The sequence below is a fragment of the Rana temporaria genome, chromosome 5, assembly GCF_905171775.1.
Source record: "Rana temporaria chromosome 5, aRanTem1.1, whole genome shotgun sequence".
In the NCBI taxonomy this organism is placed as follows: Eukaryota; Metazoa; Chordata; class Amphibia; order Anura; family Ranidae; genus Rana; species Rana temporaria.
Genome location: NC_053493.1, coordinates 415,165,005 through 415,183,563, shown reverse-complemented (window position 1 = coordinate 415,183,563; position 18,559 = coordinate 415,165,005). Strand labels below are relative to the sequence as shown.

The 18,559-nt window shown below is 46.2% G+C and overlaps 1 protein-coding gene across 1 annotated transcript; it reads left to right on the top strand.

Annotated features, from left to right (window-relative positions):
• The first annotated feature begins 10,090 nt into the window (after positions 1–10,090).
• On the top strand, positions 10,091–17,624 carry LOC120941358 (tripartite motif-containing protein 60-like). Its single transcript, XM_040354696.1, has 5 exons — positions 10,091–11,634; positions 13,681–13,793; positions 14,748–14,967; positions 15,946–16,027; positions 17,293–17,624. The coding sequence occupies exons 1-5, from the start codon at positions 10,178–10,180 to the stop codon at positions 17,422–17,424; spliced, it is 2,004 nt and encodes a 667-aa protein (XP_040210630.1). The 5' UTR covers positions 10,091–10,177; the 3' UTR covers positions 17,425–17,624.
• The last annotated feature ends 935 nt before the right edge of the window (positions 17,625–18,559 follow it).

Below are 18,559 nucleotides of genomic sequence, written 5' to 3'. Positions count from 1 at the left end.
CAATCAATGCCACCTCATCTGTGCCGTCAGTACTACCTCATCGATGTCCATCAGTGCCATCTCATCGGGGCCCATCAGTGCCGCCATATCAGTGCCCGTAATTGAAAGAGAAAAACTTATTTACAAAAAAATTAACCTAAAAAAAGAAAAAGGTTTTTTTGTTTCAAAATTTGCAGTCTTTTTTTAGTTGTTGCGCAAAAAAAAAACGCAGAGGTGATCAAATAACAACAAAAGAAAGCTCTATTTGTGGGGAAAAAAGGACGCCAATTTTGTTTGGGTACAGTGTTGTATGACCGCGCAATTGCCATTCAAAGTGCGACAGTGTTGAAAGCTGAAAATTGGCTTGGGCGGGAAGGTGCGTAAGTGCCTGGTATGGAAGTGGTTAAGGGAATCCAGTGCCCCCCCAGAACTAGTGTGTGGGTCCCCTGAAAATTACTGGGCGGGGTTATACAAAAACAGGGTGTGGCTTTGACAGGAAGGGGTGGGTAATTTTTCTATTAGGAGGTGCAGATATGTAGTCAGGCCTAGGGCAGAACCAAACCTAAATATACTACTGCATATTAGGGCTTATTTAGACCGGAACCGATTTACAGCGTGTTTTTATATTGTGGGAGGAAACCCACGCAGGCACAGGGAGAACATGCAAACTCCATGCAGATGCTGTCACGGGCGGGATTCGAACCAACGACTCTTTTGCTGCTAGGTCAAAGTGCTATACACTACACCACTGTGGTGAACGGACATGATTGCAGCTGAAAGCATGAGATCTTTTTTTTTTATTTTTCAATACCATGCTTTCCAGCCTTATTGACCCCGCCTCTCTCCATAAAGAGGACCTGTCACACACTAGTCCTATTACAAGGGATGTTTACATTCCTTGTAATAGGAAGAAAACTGATCATTTTTTTTTTATTTTTTTATTTCAGTGTAAAACATTATAAAACTAAATAAAAATAAATAAGAAAACCCCAAAAATAAATTTTAAAGCGCCCCGTCGCGACGAGCTCGCGCACAGAAGCAAACGCATACGCGAGTAGCGCCCGCATATGAAAACAGTATTCAAACCACACAAGTGAGGTATCGCCGCGATCGTTAGAGTGAGAGCAATAATTCTAGCCCTAGACCTACTCTGCAACTCAAAAAATGCAACCTGTAGAATTTTTTAAACGTCGCCTATCGAGTTTTTTAAAGGGTAAAAGTTTGACGCCATGCCACGAGCGGGCGCAATTTTTAAGCGTGACATGTTGGGTATCATTTTACTCGGCGTAACATTATCTTTCACAATATATAAAAAAATTGGGCAAAATGTATTGTTGTCTTATTTTTTAATTCAAAAAAGTGATTTTTATCCAAAAAAAGTGCGCTTGTAAGACCGCTGCGCAAATACGGTGTGACAAAAAGTATTGCAATGACTGCCATTTTATTCCCTAGGATGTCTGCTAAAAAAAATATATATAATGTTTGGGGGTTCTGATTAATTTTCTAGCCAAAATATTGTGATTTTCACATGAAGGAGAGAAGTGCCAGAATTAACCCGGTGGGCAAGTGGTTAAAGTACTCATGGCTATAAAGAATAGAGTCATTGCTCATTAAAAAAAAAAAAAAAAAAAGGGGGTCCCTCCAAATTAAATTACCAGGCCCTTCAGGTCTGGAATGGATATTAAGGGGAACCCCGCCGTAAAAACCCCCCCAAAAAATGGCGTGGGGTCCCCCCAAATATCCATACCAGACCCTTCAGGTCTGGTGTGGATTTTAAGGGGAACTCCACCCCAAATTGAAAAAAAAAATGGCGTGGAGTCCCCCTAAAAATCCACACCAGACCCTTATCCGAGCACGTTGACCTGGCCGGCCGCAGAAAAGAGGGGGGGACAGAGTGCGGCCCCCCCCCCTCTCCTGAACCGCACCAGGCCACATGCCCTCAACATGGGGAGGATGTCCCCATGTTGATGGGGACAAGGGTCTCATCCCCACAACCCTTGCCCGGTGGTTGTGGGGGTATGCGGGCGGGGGGCTTATCAGAATCTGGAAGACCCCTTTAACAAAGGGGACCCCCAGATCCTGGCCCCCCCCCTATGTGAAATGGTAATGGGGTACATTGTACCTCTACCATTTCACCCCAAAAAAAGTCAAAGTGTTAAAAATGACAGTAGCCGGTTTTTGACAAATCTTTTAATAAAATCTTCTTTTCTTCTTTCCTTCGGGTTTCTTCCGCTGCTTCTTTCTTCTCGTTCACATCTTGCCCGACGTGTTCTTCTATCTTCTCCGTCCGTCCTTCAGCCTTCTGGTCCCGCATCTTGCCCGTTGTCTTGTCCTGTCTCCTCCTCGTCCGCATCTTGGGTCTTCTGCGGTGTTCTTCTCGTCCCGGACCCAGCGTTTGAATTTGATTTGGCCGCCGTTTTCCCGCTCCTGGGACCCGCCCCCCTCTGACGCCACAAGTAAACTCCTTAGAAGGTCATGTGCGTCAGAGGGGGGCGGGGTCGCAGAGCGTCACACAGCGGGGGAATTCAATTTCAATCGCGCCGCCCGGAGAAGAAGTTCCCGCCGTGTCACACTCATGTGACCCCGCCCCCCTCTGACGCACATGACCTTCTAAGGAGTTTACTTGTGGCGTCAGAGGGGGGCGGGGTCACATGAGTGTGACACGGCGGGAACTTCTTCTCCGGGCGGCGCGATTGAAATTGAATTCCCCCGCTGTGTGACGCTCTGCGACCCCGCCCCCCTCTGACGCACATGACCTTCTAAGGAGTTTACTTGTGGCGTCAGAGGGGGGCGGGTCCCAGGAGCGGGAAAACGGCGGCCAAATCAAATTCAAACGCTGGGTCCGGGACGAGAAGAACACCGCAGAAGACCCAAGATGCGGACGAGGAGGCGGACGGAGAAGAAGACAGGACAAGACAACGGGCAAGATGCGGGACCAGAAGGCTGAAGGACGGACGGAGAAGATAGAAGAACACGTCGGGCAAGATGTGAACGAGAAGAAAGAAGCAGCGGAAGAAACCCGAAGGAAAGAAGAAAAGAAGATTTTATTAAAAGATTTGTCAAAAACCGGCTACTGTCATTTTTAACACTTTGACATTTTTTTTGGGGTGAAATGGTAGAGGTACAATGTACCCCATTACCATTTCACACAGGGGGGGGGTCAGGATCTGGGGGTCCCCTTTGTTAAAGGGGTCTTCCAGATTCTGATAAACCTCCCGCCCGCATACCCCCACAACCACCGGGCAAGGGTTGTGGGGATGAGACCCTTGTCCCCATCAACATGGGGACATCCTCCCCATGTTGAGGGCATGTGGCCTGGTGCGGTTCAGGAGAGAGGGGGGGCCGCACTCTGTCCCCCCCTCTTTTCTGCGGCCGGCCAGGTCAACGTGCTCGGATAAGGGTCTGGTGTGGATTTTTAGGGGGACTCCACGCCATTTTTTTTTTCAATTTGGGGTGGAGTTCCCCTTAAAATCCACACCAGACCTGAAGGGTCTGGAATGGATATTTGCCGGGAACCGCACGTCTTTTTTTTTTTTGGTTTTTACGGCGGGGTTCCCCTTAATATCCATTCCAGACCTGAAGGGCCTGGTAATTTAATTTGGGGGAACCCCTACACATTTTTTTGTTTGTTTTATGAATGAATCCCTTTAGAATTGTCAGAGCCGACAATTCATTATAGCCGCGTGTGAATTTTTAAATGACTTTTTTCCTTCTGAATGTCACTTTGTGCAGGGGGAGTTCTAAGTGCGGGAAAAATGCGCTATTTCACATGCTGACATTACACCCCCCCTAGGTACGAAATTTAAAGGAATATTTCACTTTTATTGTTTCACTTTAAGAATTATTAATTTCACTGCTCCCGAAAAAACGGCCGTTTTAAAAAATAAAAAAAGCATTGATACATGTTCCCTGGGGCAGGACTGAGGTCCCCAAACACTTTTTAGGACAAAACTTGCAGATTAGCCTTTAAAATGAACACTTTTGATTTCTCCCATAGACTTCTATAGGGAGTTCGGTGCGGCTTTACATATTAGTTTCAATGCGCCGGCTGCTACGCTGGTTCATGCGCCCAATTAAGCCTCCACCCGGAGTACTAATTAAGGCATGAACCAGCGCAGCGCACAGAGCATAGTAAATCAGGCCCTGTGTCTCTATCTCTCTATCTCTCTCTGTCTGACTGACTGATCTTCTCTAGAACCGCCAACACACTACACTAGGCAGCCGTGCAGGCTGCCTTTTATAGTGGGGGGCGTGTACTAATCCCCCTGAGCCATAATTGGCCAAAGCCACCCTGGCTTTGGCCAATTATGGCTCTTCGTTTTTTGAGCGCTGTGATTGGCCAAGCATGCGGGACATACAGCATGCTTGGCCAATCATCAGCGCTCAACGCCCCAGTGAATTATGGGACGTTTTGCGTCACTCGAATTTGGCGCGAACGACCCGTTTTGTTCGAGTTTCGACGAACGATCGAACGACCGATGTTCGAGTCGAACATACGTTCGAATCGAACGCGGAGCTCATCCCTAGTGGTTAATGTGAATGCTCCTATTACATTGGTGGTCAGTGTAAATCCCCATTACATTGGTGGTCAGTGTAAATCCCTCTTTACATTGGTGGTCAGTGTAGAAACTCCTCTTTATATTGGTAATTGTTAATAAAATCCAAACTTGCATTTGTGATCAGTTTACATTGGTGGTCCATGTAGAAGCCCCCTTTAAATTGGTGGTGAGTGTAAATCCCCCTTACATTGGTGACCAGTGTAGAAATCCCCCTTTATTGTCTGTTGCGGTAAAATCCCCCATTACATTGATTGTCAGTGTAAGTTCTTCATTACATTGGTCATCAGTGTACATTTCCCTTTACATTGGTGGTCAGTGCAGAAATGCCCTTACATTGGTGGTCAGTGTAAATCTCCCATTACATTGGTGGTCAGTGTAAATCCCCCCCCCTAACATTGGTGGTCAGTGTAGAAGTGTCACCTTACATTGGTGGTCAGTACAAATCTCCTTGACAATAGTTGTCAGTGTAAATTCCCCCTTACATGGAGGTCATTGTATATTCCCCCTTACACTGGTGGTTGGTGTAAATGCTCTTATTACATTGGTGTCAGTGTAGAAATCCCTCCTTTCTATTGGTGAGTGGCGTAAAATACCCCATTACATGGTGGTCAGTGTAAATCCCCCTCACATTGGTGGTCAGTGTAAATCCCCCTCACATTGGTGGTCAGTGAAAATCCCCCCTCACATTGGTGGTCAGTGTAAATTCCCCATTACATGGTGGTCAGTGTAAATTCCCCATTACATTGGTAGAATCCCCCACTATATACTTGTCAAAGATTTCCAGCTTTGCTCTACATGATTCAGAATTTGACACAGTGTACTGCCTCCTAACTAATCCCATCCCCCCCACCACTTCCAGCCCCCCCCTCCCCCATTGACACTGATGCCAGGATTCCTAGGAGTTTTCTGTCTATTGATGGGTCCCCTCACCTCCCCAGTCCATGGTGTGCAGGCAGTGAGGAGATGATGTGCTCTAACCTTTAGCAACCAATCAGTGAGCAGTAATGCTGTGCACTAACCTCTTGCAACCAATCATTGAGCGGTAAGGATATGCAGTAACCTCTAGGAACCAATCATTGAGCGGTAAGGATATGCAGTAACCTCTAGGAACCAATCATTGAGCGGTAAGGATATGCAGTAACAGGGGCGTTGTTAGGGGTGGGCTGGGGAGACTGGAGCCCCGAATGGGTCGGTGAAAAGCCCCGAGTCTCGGCCATTAAAGCTGTCACTAATAGCCCAGAGTCCCGCCGAGCAGAAAACATTTTGTTTACGACTCACGGGCGGCACTTTTTTTTTTTCAGCCCTTCCGCCTGGTTGGCTGGTGGAACTGTCTGTCTCCCTCGATGTGGGAGTGGCGGGGAACACCAGCCAACCAGGCGGAAGGGCTGAAAAAAACAGATAACGGCAGCGATTGGCAGGCGGTGGAGTGGGAGGCGCTGTGCCTCTGCGCTGACGTGTGCACGTGTTTACAGCGCGGCGGCAGGGGCGCGCCAAGTTTCATTTTCTCCATCTGCAAGGTAAGCAAACACTCTCCTGTACCGCAGGGGAGAGAGAGACATTGAGCAGCGCTGAGTAGAGAGCTGCTGAAGCTAACATAAGTAAACTAGCAGGTGATTGTCCTCTGTTCAGCGCTGCTCACTGTCTCTCCATATGCATGATTAATATAGGAAAGGACAGAGCGGGGGGGGGGGGGTGTCTGTGTAAATCTAAAGGGGTCTAGTGGTGCAGAGTGTTGCTGTGTAGTGTAAAAGGGGTCCAGAGGTGCGGTACTGTGTAATGTAAAAGGGGTCCAGAGGTGCGGTGCTGTGTAATGTAAAAGGGGTCCAGAGGTGCGGTGCTGTGCAATGTAAAAGGGGTCCAGAGGTGCGGTACTGTGTAATGTAAAAGGGGTCCAGAGGTGCGGTGCTGTGTAATGTAAAAGGGGTCCAGAGGTGCGGTGCTGTGCAATGTAAAAGGGGTCCAGAGGTGCGGTACTGTGTAATGTAAAAGATGTCCAGAGGTGCGGTACTGTGTAATGTAAAAGGGGTCCAGAGGTGCGGTGCTGTGTAATGTAAAAGGGGTCCAGAGGTGCGGTGCTGTGTAATGTAAAAGGGGTCCAGAGGTGCGGTGCTGTGTAATGTAAAAGGGGTCCAGAGGTGCGGTGCTGTGTAATGTAAAAGGGGTCCAGAGGTGCGGTACTGTGTAATGTAAAAGGGGTCCAGAGGTGCGGTGCTGTGTAATGTAAAAGGGGTCCAGAGGTGCGGTGCTGTGTAATGTAAAAGGGGTCCAGAGGTGCGGTGCTGTGCAATGTAAAAGGGGTCCAGAGGTGCGGTACTGTGTAATGTAAAAGATGTCCAGAGGTGCGGTACTGTGTAATGTAAAAGGGGTCCAGAGGTGCGGTGCTGTGTAATGTAAAAGGGGTCCAGAGGTGCGGTGCTGTGTAATGTAAAAGGGGTCCAGAGGTGCGGTACTGTGTAATGTAAAAGGGGTCCAGAGGTGCGGTGCTGTGTAATGTAAAAGGGGTCCAGAGGTGCGGTGCTGTGTAATGTAAAAGGGGTCCAGAGGTGCGGTGCTGTGTAATGTAAAAGATGTCCAGAGGTGCGGTGCTGTGCAATGTAAAAGGTGTCCAGAGGTGCGGTGCTGTACAATGTAAAGGGGTCCAGAGGTGCGGTGCTGTGTAATGTAAAAGGGGGCCAGAGGTGCGGTGTTGTGTAAAGTAAAAGGGGGCCAGAGATGCGGTGCTGTGCAATGTAAAAGGAGTCCAGAGGTGCGGTGCTGTACAATGTAAAGGGGTCCAGAGGTGCGGTGCTGTGTAATGTAAAAGGGGGCCAGAGATGCGGTGTTGTGTAAAGTAAAAGGGGTCCATGTATGACAGGCACACCAAGGCTGCCCGCCGCACCACGCCACATCTCCACTCCCTGCTCGGCGGCTCTCCTCTCCTCCTTGGTTCCATCGCCATGACGGTGCCCGCACACCACGGCTGAGGTAGGTGACGTCAGTGAGTGTTTATGTATGTAGGTCAGGTCAGTGTAGTCAGGTCATGTCACGTCAGTGATTGTGTATGTAGGTCAGTGTAGTCAGGTCAGGTCAGTGAGGTCAGGTCAGTGTTGTCAATGCAGGTCAGCTCAGTGTATGCAATGCAGGTCAGGTTAGTGTAGTCAGGTCAGTGTATGCAGGTCAGGTGAGTGTGGTCAGGTCAGTGTATGCAGGTCAGGTTAGTGTGGTCAGGTCAGTGTATGCAGGTCAGGTTAGTGTGGTCAGGTCAGTGTATGCAGGTCAGGTCAGTGAAGTTAGGTCAGTGTAGTCAATGCAGGTCAGTTCAGTGTATGCAATGCAGGTCAGGTTAGTGTAGTCAGGTCAGTGTAGTCAGGTCAGTGTACTGTATGCAGGTCATGTCAGTGTATGCAGGTCAGGTCAGTGTAGTCAGGTCAGTGTAGTGTATGCAGGTCAGGTCAGTGAGGTCAGGTCAGTGTATGCAATGAAGGTCAGTGTAGTCAGGTCAGTGTATGCAGGTTAGTGTATGCAATGCAGGTCAGGTTAGTGTATGCAGGTCAGTGTAGTGTAGTCAGGTCAGGTCAGTGTAGTCTATGCAGGTCAGGTCAGTGTAGTCAGGACAGGTCAGCGTTAGTGTATGCAGGTTATGTCAGGGTGTACGGACACATACACACACTCACGTAGGTCTGGGTATGTGTCAGGTAGGTCTCACCCTGCGCCACTCCACCGGCCGCACCCCCCCCCCTCCCGGCTTGGCTTGGCTTCGGGCTGAAGCCCCTGGTCTTTTTGGCACCTAGCAACGCTCCTGTGCAGTAACCTCTAGAACCAATCATTGAGCGGTAAGGACATGCAGTAACCTCTAGGAACCAATCAGTGAGCAGTAATAATGTGCAGTAACCTCTAACAACCAATCAGTCAGTGGTAAGGATGTGCAGTAACCTCTAGCAACCAGTCAGTGAGCAGTAATAATGTACAGTAACCTCTAGCAACCAATCAACAAGCAGAAGTCCTGTGCTGTAACCTCTAAAAAATAAACAGTGAGACATAATGTGTGCTGTAACCTCTAGCAGCCAGTCAGTGAGTGGTAATGATGATACACTGTAACCTCTGGCAACCAATTGCAATCACTGCCTGATCTGATTCAGTAAACTGATTTTGAATCTATTTATTGTATGTCTCAAAGCATGCGGAGAGTGAAATTGCATGGAAGACGGGGCCCAAGAAAATGTTTGACCAGGGTCCAGTCAATATTAAAGACGGCCCTGTGGGGAGCTACAGATCATTGAGGGAACCATGAATGCCGACATGTACTGTGACATATTGAAGCAGAGAATGATCCCCTCCCTCCGGAGACTGGGCCGCAGGGCAGTATTCCAACATGATAACGACCCCAAACACTCCTCCAAGATGATCACTGAAGCTGAGGGTAATGCCGCGTACACACGATCGGAAATCCCGACAAGAAAAGTCAGATGTGAGCTTTTTGTCGGAAATTCCGACCGTGTGTAGGCTCCATCAGACTTTTTCTGTCGGAATTTCTGCCAACAAAAGATTGAGAGCAGGTTCTCTATTTTTCCAACGGAAGAAGTTTCTATCGGAAAATCCGCTCGTCTTTATGCAATTCCGACGCACAAAAAACACACATGCTCAGAATCAAGCAGAAGAGCCGAACTGCCTATTGAACTTCATTGATCTCGGCTCGTCGTACGTGTTGTACGTCACCGCGTTTCTTGGCGGTTGGAATTTTCGACAAGATTTGTGTGACCGTGTGTATGCAACACAAGTCTGAGCCAACATTCCGTCAGAAAAAAATCCACGGTTTTCTTGTCGGAATTTCCGATCGTGTGTACGCGGGATAAAGGTAATGGACTGGCCAAGCATGTCTCCAGACCTAAACCCTATTGATCATCTGTGGGGCTCCTCAAAGGGAAGGGGGAGGAGCGCAAGGTCTCTAACATCCACCAGCTCTGTGATGTCATCATGGAGGAGGGGAAGAGGACTCCAGTGACAACCTGTGAAGCTCTGGTGACCTCCATGCCCAAGAGGGTTAAGGCAGTGCTGGAAAATAAGGTGGCCACACAAAATATTGACACTTTGGGCCCAATTTGGACATTTTCACTTAGGGGGTGTACTCACTTTTGTTGCCAGCGGTTTAGACATTAATGGCTGTGTGTTGAGTTATTTTGAGGGGAGAGGAAATTTACACTGTTATACAAGCTGTACACTCACTACACAACATTGTAGCAAAGTGTAATTTCTTCAGTGTTGTCACATGAAAAGATAGAAAAGATTTACAGAAATGTGAGGGGTGTACTTACTTTTGTCATATACTGTATATAACTGTGTAATGGATCTATATAATATATGAGTTTTAATTTTCTCCTAAACACAAAAAGCATCAACATGCAAATATCTATCACACTGCATTATATAACTTAATTTTGTGCCTCGTCTGCAGAAGTCATTTAAAGCTCCAAATCAGTACAATGTGTATCAACATGTAGGACATATACCTTCAATATAAACATTTATTTCTCCACAAACTTCCTCAAGATAAAAGCTGTAAGACCAGCTCAGCCCCTCCCTGTGCCGAGGAATGTGAGACGCCCTTTAGATTTTCCTTGTCGGAGACTTTTTACTTTCATTTCTCTCTTCTGCTGTCAGCGATGGCGTCTGCTGATCTGAGACAGGAGCTGGACTGTTCCATCTGTCTGACCACATATACAGATCCTGTAAACCTGAGATGTGGTCACAACTTCTGCCGGGTCTGTATTGATCGTGTGTTGGATACACAGGGGGGGTCTGGAGGATATTCCTGTCCTGAGTGCAGAGAAGAGTTCCGGGATCGGCCTGTACTGCACAGGAACATAACACTACGTAACATAGTGGAGACTTTCCGATCTACTCAGCTGGAAGAAGGGAAGACTGGAATCTTCTGTACTTACTGTATTCACTCTCCTGTACCTGCTGTTAGATCCTGTCTGCATTGTGAAGCTTCTCTGTGTGATAATCACCTGAGAGTCCACAGCAAGTCACCAGAACATGTCCTAACCGATCCCACCACTTCCATGGAGAACAGAAAATGCTCCATTCATAGGAAACTTCTTGAATATTACTGCACTGAGGACTCTGCCTGTATCTGTGTGTCCTGCAGGCTGGATGGAGAACACCGGGGACACAAGGTGGAGACTCTGGATGAGGCCTCTGAGAATAAAAAACAGAAACTGAGACATGTTCTGCAGAAACTGATGACAGAGAGAGAGGAGACGGAGAAAAGAGTCCAGAGTCTGCAGGATCGCAGGAGAAAAGTACAAGAAAAATCAGCCGGTCTAACAGAGAGAGTCACTGCCCTGTTCATAGAGCTCAGGAGACATCTGGAGGACCTGGAGAAGAGAGTCCGGAGGAACATCTCCAGCCAGGAAGAGCGGATCTCATTGTCTGATCTGATCCATCAGCTGGAAATAAAGAAGGAGGATCTGTCCAGGAAGATGGAGGACATTGAGGAGCTGTGTAACATGACTGACCCACTGACTGTCCTACAGGAATCAGACACAGGGGACTTGTGTGATACTGAGGAGGGAGATAATGAGGACAGAGAGAGACATGATAGACTCCTCCATGATGGAGGGGATCTGGATGTGTCTGGAATCTCACACACATTACACACAGGGTTATCTGATATGATAAAAGAGGTAAATGTATTCTTCTATATACAGGAAGCTTCAGACATATTACTGGATGTGAACACAGCTTATAATTATCTACAGATATCAGATGACATGAAAACTGTATCCTGGTCAGATATAAAGCAGAATCGTCCAGAAACACCGGAGAGATTTCAGTCCTGTGTCCAGGTATTAAGCAGTCAGAGATTTTCCTCGGGGCGACATTACTGGGAAGTGGATGTCAGAGAGTCAGAATATTACTGTTTCGGGATGTGTTATCCCAGTATAGAGAGGGGAGGAGGATGGCAGTCAGGGATTGGAAATAATAAGAAGTCCTGGGGTTTGGGCAGGTATATCGGCGATTATTATCTAATGCATGATAAGAAACAGATCATCATATCTCCCGATCTCTCCAGTAACAGAGTCAGGATCTCTGTGGATTATGAGGCCGGGCAGCTGTCCTTTTAACCTCTGCCGGGTTAGCCCCCCCTTATTAGAAATTTTGACTTTTTTTTATGCAATTTGTTAGATCTTTGTTAGATCAGGTTAGATCAATCATTGTTTGCGTTAGATCTCACACAGAAGAAGCAATATTAACAGTTATTTGCTGGGGGGGCTAACCCGTCGTCAGCCCCCCCTATCAAATTTTCTGGCCAAAAATAATTCAGGCTAATAGATATTCGTTAGATCCGGTAAGATCAAGTGGTTTTAACGTTAGATCTCACATAATTAGAGACTTATTAAGTGATTAATGAGGGGGGGCTGGCCCCCCCTTATCAATTTTTTGGGCCAAAAATCATTCCGGCTAATAGATATTCATTAGATCCGGTAAGATCAAGTGGTTTAACGTTAGATCTCACATCGTTTCCGAGATATTCCACATATAAAAATAGATTTTAGGTGGTACATATGCATGGACATATGGACGGGTTGGCCCCCCCTTATCAAATTTTCTGGCCGAAAATTATTCAGGCTAATAGATATTCGTTAGATCCGGTAAGATCAAGTGGTTTTAACGTTAGATCTCACATCATTTCAGAGATATTCCACATACAAATACAGATATTGGGTGTATACAAGGACTAATGAGGGGGGGCTGGCCCCCCCTTATCAATATTTTTGACCAAAAATCATTCAGGCTAATAGATATTCGTTAGATCCGGTAAGATCAAGTGATTTTAACGTTAGATCTCACATAATTAGAGACTTATTAAGTGATTAATGAGGGGGGGCTGGCCCCCCCTTATCAATTTTTTGGGCCAAAAATCATTCCGGCTAATAGATATTCGTTAGATCCGGTAAGATCAAGTGGTTTTAACGTTAGATCTCACATCGTTTCCGAGATATTCCACATATAAAAATAGATTTTAGGTGGTACATATGCATGGACATATGGACGGGTTGGCCCCCCCTTATCAAATTTTCTGGCCGAAAATCATTCAGGCTAATAGATATTCGTTAGATCCGGTAAGATCAAGTGGTTTTAACGTTAGATCTCACATAATTAGAGACTTATTAAGTGATTAATGAGGGGGGGCTGGCCCCCCCTTATCAATTTTTTGGGCCAAAAATCATTCCGGCTAATAGATATTCGTTAGATCCGGTAAGATCAAGTGGTTTAACGTTAGATCTCACATCCTTTCCGAGATATTCCACATATAAAAATAGATTTTAGGTGGTACATATGCATGGACATATGGACGGGTTGGCCCCCCCTTTATCAAATTTTCTGGCCGAAAATGATTCAGGCTAATAGGGTATTCGTTAGATCCGGTAAGATCAAGTGGTTTTAACGTTAGATCTCACATCATTTCAGAGATATTCCACATACAAATACAGATATTGGGTGTATACAAGGACTAATGAGGGGGGGCTGGCCCCCCCTTATCAATATTTTTGACCAAAAATCATTCAGGCTAATAGATATTTGTTAGATCCGGTAAGATCAAGTGGTTTTAACGTTAGATCTCACATAATTAGAGACTTATTAAGTGATTAATGAGGGGGGGCTGGCACCCCCTTATCAATTTTTTGGGCCAAAAATCATTCCGGCTAATAGATATTCGTTAGATCCGGTAAGATCAAGTGGTTTTAACGTTAGATCTCACATCGTTTCCGAGATATTCCACATATAAAAATAGATTTTAGGTGGTACATATGCATGGACATATGGACGGGTTGGCCCCCCCTTATCAAATTTTCTGGCCGAAAATGATTCAGGCTAATAGATATTCGTTAGATCCGGTAAGATCAAGTGGTTTTAACGTTAGATCTCACATAATTAGAGACTTATTAAGTGATTAATGAGGGGGGGCTGGCACCCCCTTATCAATTTTTTGGGCCAAAAATCATTCCGGCTAATAGATATTCGTTAGATCCGGTAAGATCAAGTGGTTTTAACGTTAGATCTCACATCATTTCAGAGATATTCCACATACAAATAGATATACGCCTACCAGCGTGACTGAGCTTAGGTCATTTCTAGGATTCTGCTCTTATTGCAGAAGATTTGTCAAGGGATTTGCTGAAATGTTGACCTTGATCTGGCGAAGTCTGTCAGACCAACTGGAGGATCCAGAAAACCCAGAGAGTCCGTCCAGTAACAATGGACTCCGAAGTGTGAAGAGGTTTTAGGCAGCTGAAGTGGAGCCTAAGGCTCCATTCACACCTAGGCAGACAAATTCGCGGCGTTTTGTCGCCGCAAATCGCGGTACAAATAGCAGCGTTTTGTACCGCGATTTGCGGCGACAAAACGCCGGTATTGTCCGCCTAGATGTGCCCCAGATTGACCCCCTCTATGTAGATGGTTCCCATCTCCTAGCCGAATGCCGAAAGCCGGCTGAAAAAAAGGTCCGGGACCTTTTTTCAGGCGGCAGGCGTCCGGCGTTCAGCGTGGAGATGTGAACCATCTCCATAGAGGGACATGTGTTTTCATCCCTCTGGCAGCAGCGGCGTAGCACTACAGGCGTAAAAACGCCTAGGTGTGAATGGGAGCTAACAACCGCTCCAGTCCTGGTCTATGCAGAGCCAACCAAGCCATACGAGCTACACTTTGACGCCCAGGGCCATCGTTACCACAGGGCAAACGGGGAAGCTGCCCAGGGCCCTTTCACTGTTTGAGGCCCAAAGCAGAGCTGTTAGTTAAGCCCGCGTGCTGCCTGCAAATCGGCCTTGATCCCCACACACATCCAGACAGTCTGTCACTTTCATTGGCGGCGGCGGCACGCGCACAGTTTAACAGTCAGTGTTAGTGCTGTATTTTATTGATCGAGGAGTGGGCCATGGGTGGGCGGGGCCTTGAGCTCCACTGATGCTCTGGCCCCGCCCCTTGCTATGCGTACACTGTGTGCGTTTGATGGGCACAATGTCAGCTTCCCTGCCCTCTTGCTGCTACTGGTGCAAGCAATACATTGCTACTCCTCCATAAAAAAAGGCCTAAATAGGAAAGTAAGCAAAACAAAAGCAATCCTCTTACTAAAGAATACTTTCACCCTATGTTGGGGTGAAGAGCAAAATTACATTGGGGGGAGCCCAAAAAAAATGTTTGCCCAGGGTCCAAACCATATTAAAGATGGCCCTGTTGACGCCAGTCAAGATGGTTTAGGGGTGGTTCTATGTCAAGAGCATGATGGCCATCTACGGCCTGTTGCCTACATGAGTCAGAACGAGAAGAACTACCCCATGCACAAACTTGAGTTCCTGGCCTTGAAGTGGGCGGTGGTGGATAAGCTGAGGGAGTTTGTGATTAAGAACGACAACAATCCTTTCACCTACATCATCACTACCACCAAGTTAGTTGGACACCACGGGTCACAAATGATTGGCTACTCTATCAGGGTTTATTTTCAGCCTTAAATAAGATGCGGATGCTTTGTCAAGAAGGCCCCATTGTTCCAGAGACCCTCCAGAAGAATAGGCCCATCTGACACCTGAAGTGGTAGGAGCCTTATGTCAAGGAGCAGAACATCAAAGTGGAGGAGGATCCAGGGCCGAAGACGTTGGAGTGTGAGCCGCTGGTGTCCCCAGATGTTATTGCAATGTCAGAGATGAGGGTCTGCTCGAAGCTGTCAAAGACCAGTTGGAGGACCGTCCCTGAAGCTTGGCATTGAAGGCCTTGGAGAGCCAACGCCCTGACTTGCTCCTCACTGACTCCCCAAAGGAAACCCGTCTGCTACACAGAGGGTGGGAACGGTTTCTGGTGCACCAAGGGTTGATCTACCGAAGGGGCCCCTCTGATGATTCTGAAGAAAAATTGCAGCTATTCTGACCTGAAAAACATAGGGAGACAGTATTAACTGCCCTACCCGACAACTATGGCCACCTAAGGCCCAAGAGGACTTTTAACCTGGAGAGGGACCGGTTCTACTGGCTCTGCATGCGGGCTGAAGTGGAGGACTATTGCCACTCCTGCTTCAGATTTATCCAAAGGAAGACTTTGCCTCAGTGCATTGTTAGTTCACTTACCTTTTCCATCCATTTCCCTTGTAAATGTTTTTTTTCTTTGTTTTCTTTGTCTGAATTTCTCACTTCCTGTTCCTCCTCAGTAAGGTGTTCAGTAAGCTGTTCTAAATTACTTTTCACCGCTCGGATGATGGTGGAAAGCTTACTGAGGAGAAACAGGAAGTTCAAACAAAGAGAAAAAACATTTAGAAGGGAAATGGAAGGAAAAGGTAAGTGAACCAACAATGCACTAGCTTAAAGAAGCCTATTTAGAAAATAAAAGACAAACCTTTACAACCCCTTTAAGCCACAGGTTATTCTCCCTATAGTTTGATGTTCGGACGGTTGGCCCGGCTGCCAGTAGACTTTGACCTCAAGGTAGGAGTGCAGGACCTACAGCCAGATGACAAGGTACTGCTGAGAAACCTGGGTGTCCATGAAAAGCACAAGTTGGCTGACCACTGGAAGTCACAGCCCTATGTCATTTGCAAGCATCTGCCAGGATTCCCAGTATATCAAAGCTGGCCAGAGGGAAGCACAGGCCCGCTGAAGACTTGGCATCGCAATCATCTGTTGCCTCTGTCAGAAGCAGTTCATGTGCCACCACAGACAGATTTACAGTCCACACCAACGGCCTCTCAAAGATCCCAGCCAGTGACTAGACCTCAGTCTATACCCCTTGCTGAAGATGAAAACAGCGAGGCAGGACAACCTCCCCTCCTATAGTAATTGGTGGGATGTTCCTCTGCCAGGGTTATATGCAGATGCAAATTGTCTGGTTTCCTGTGCACACTAAACTTTTTTTTTTTTCCGTGTGTATATTAAAAGCATGTAACACGTCATAGATTTTTTTACCTCCTTTGGTGGAACAAAGGTTCTTTGGTGGGGAGAGTGTGCAGCGGGGGCTGCTCTGTCACCCATGGTCCCGCACCTACCGCCAGCAACCGTCGGACTGAATAGACACAGGCACTCACTCACTGTCAGTCCCTGTGAGGGATTTCTCCCCCTCCCTCTCCTCTTCCTTGAGTGACGAGCGGCGCTCATTCACCGGCATCCCGCCCACTATGCTCTCTTCTCTGTGTTCCTATTGGCAGGGTGAGGGAGCCAATCAAGCGGCAGCAGAGGACCACGGGACTTGAAGTCTCATCACAAAATGGCACCATTGATTTCTACGGGGGGCGGAGCTACTACTTTTGCTCTGCAAGAAGGGGGGCTAGCTAAAGACTTAAGCTTGTTGGTCTGAGGAGAGATCACCATGAGGCAGGAACAGAGGTGTGAGGAGAGACTACAGGCATTCGCTAGAGAACCATCCAAAGACGGTTCCAGAGACCCTCCAGAGACAGTTGTAGATATATGTACCTTCTGTACCACCTAATATCCCTATTTGTATGTGGAATATCTCGGAAACGATGTGAGATCTAACGTTAAAACCACTTGATCTTACCGGATCTAACGAATATCTATTAGCCTGAATGATTTTTGGCCAGAAAATTTGATAGGGGGGGCTGATGACGGGTTAGCCCCCCCAGCAAATAACTGTTAATATTGCTTCTTCTGTGTGAGATCTAACGCAAACAATGATTGATCTAACCTGATCTAACAAAGATCTAACAAATTGCATAAAAAAAAGTCAAAATTTCTAATAAGGGGGGGCTAACCCGGCAGAGGTGTCCTTTTATGATCTGTGTGACCCGATCAGACACCTCCACACCTTCACCACCACCTTTACTGAGCCCCTCCATGCCGGGTTATATGTAGGAGAAGGTTCTATAACAATATCTGGGGGTGAAAGGCGACGTGAGAAATAAAAATATAACAGAAAATCTGCCCAAATCTGCTGACATCACAGAAATATGAATCTGATGATTTTTAACCATCAGAATAATGCATTCGATTCATATTCCAGATGTCATAAATCTAAAGGTTCCAAACACAACCAATCACAGCATTGAAAAATCTCAGCACAGGGAAGTGTGATTTATTCTCTTATAGTGACAATAATAAGATTTGGGGGTTCATTAAGTGTTAGTGGTTATGATAAGACTAGGAGATATTATCATTGATTATGATTTGAATGATTATTCAAAATGATCAGAAAATGTAATATACACTATTGCAGCTTGCCAATACTTAGATGTGGAGACTGTATTGGTTTTCTTTTTTCAGACTTTTTTTTCTATTTTTACCTAGAGATCCTGCCAGTAACACACTTCCTGTCCTGGGGTGACACCACTCACTCATAGTACTGTACACTGTAGATTTTTAGGTACTGACGTATTTTGGTGCTGTTTCACGAGCGTACGCAGTTTTAAAGTGTGACATGTTGGGTATCTATTTACTCAGAATAACATCATCTTTTATATTTCCCCATATGGGTAATATATTGTGTTTTAAAATTGTGTGTGTTTTAAAATGTATTACTTTTTTTTTTTTGCATTTGCATTTAAAAAAATGCTGTGCAAATATAAAAATATGCCACACCCTCCATTTTATTCTCTAGGGCCTCTTAAAACAATATATAATGTTTGGGGGCTCTAAGCAGTTTTCTAGCAAAGCAATGCTGATTTTTACATATAGGAGAGGAATGTCAGAATTGGCCCGGACTGGAAGCGGTTAATATCAGACTGCAGAGTGCACAGGACAGCACTGGATTTCTGGCAGGATTCACAGGTGATTTATACACTTATTGAAAAACTAGAACAATATTCTTTCAAGTGTATATAAAACAGATCAAAATGAAGGAAATAAGTGACGTTTGTTGGCATCTTCATTGTAGATTATTGTTGCTGTCACACAGAAGTGTACAAAGTTGTAAAGCTCCAAGTGCTGCCTATGTAGACAAAAAAAAAAGGCTTTTTAATTAATACATAATTGCATTAAAATAGGACTATAGGCATTTTTTTTTTAAATGTTGGACAGATAAAGGGAGGGTTATAACCCCCA

Excerpts from the sequence above, each read along its gene's own strand:
- LOC120941358 (XM_040354696.1), top strand. The coding sequence starts at position 10,178 with ATGGCGTCTGCTGATCTGAGACAGGAGCTGGACTGTTCCATCTGTCTG. Across the intron at positions 11,635-13,680 it reads GATTATGAGGCCGGGCAGCT|AAGATTTGTCAAGGGATTTG; the intron begins GTCCTTTTAACC and ends CTCTTATTGCAG. Across the intron at positions 13,794-14,747 it reads CAGTAACAATGGACTCCGAA|ATGGCCCTGTTGACGCCAGT; the intron begins GTGTGAAGAGGT and ends ACCATATTAAAG.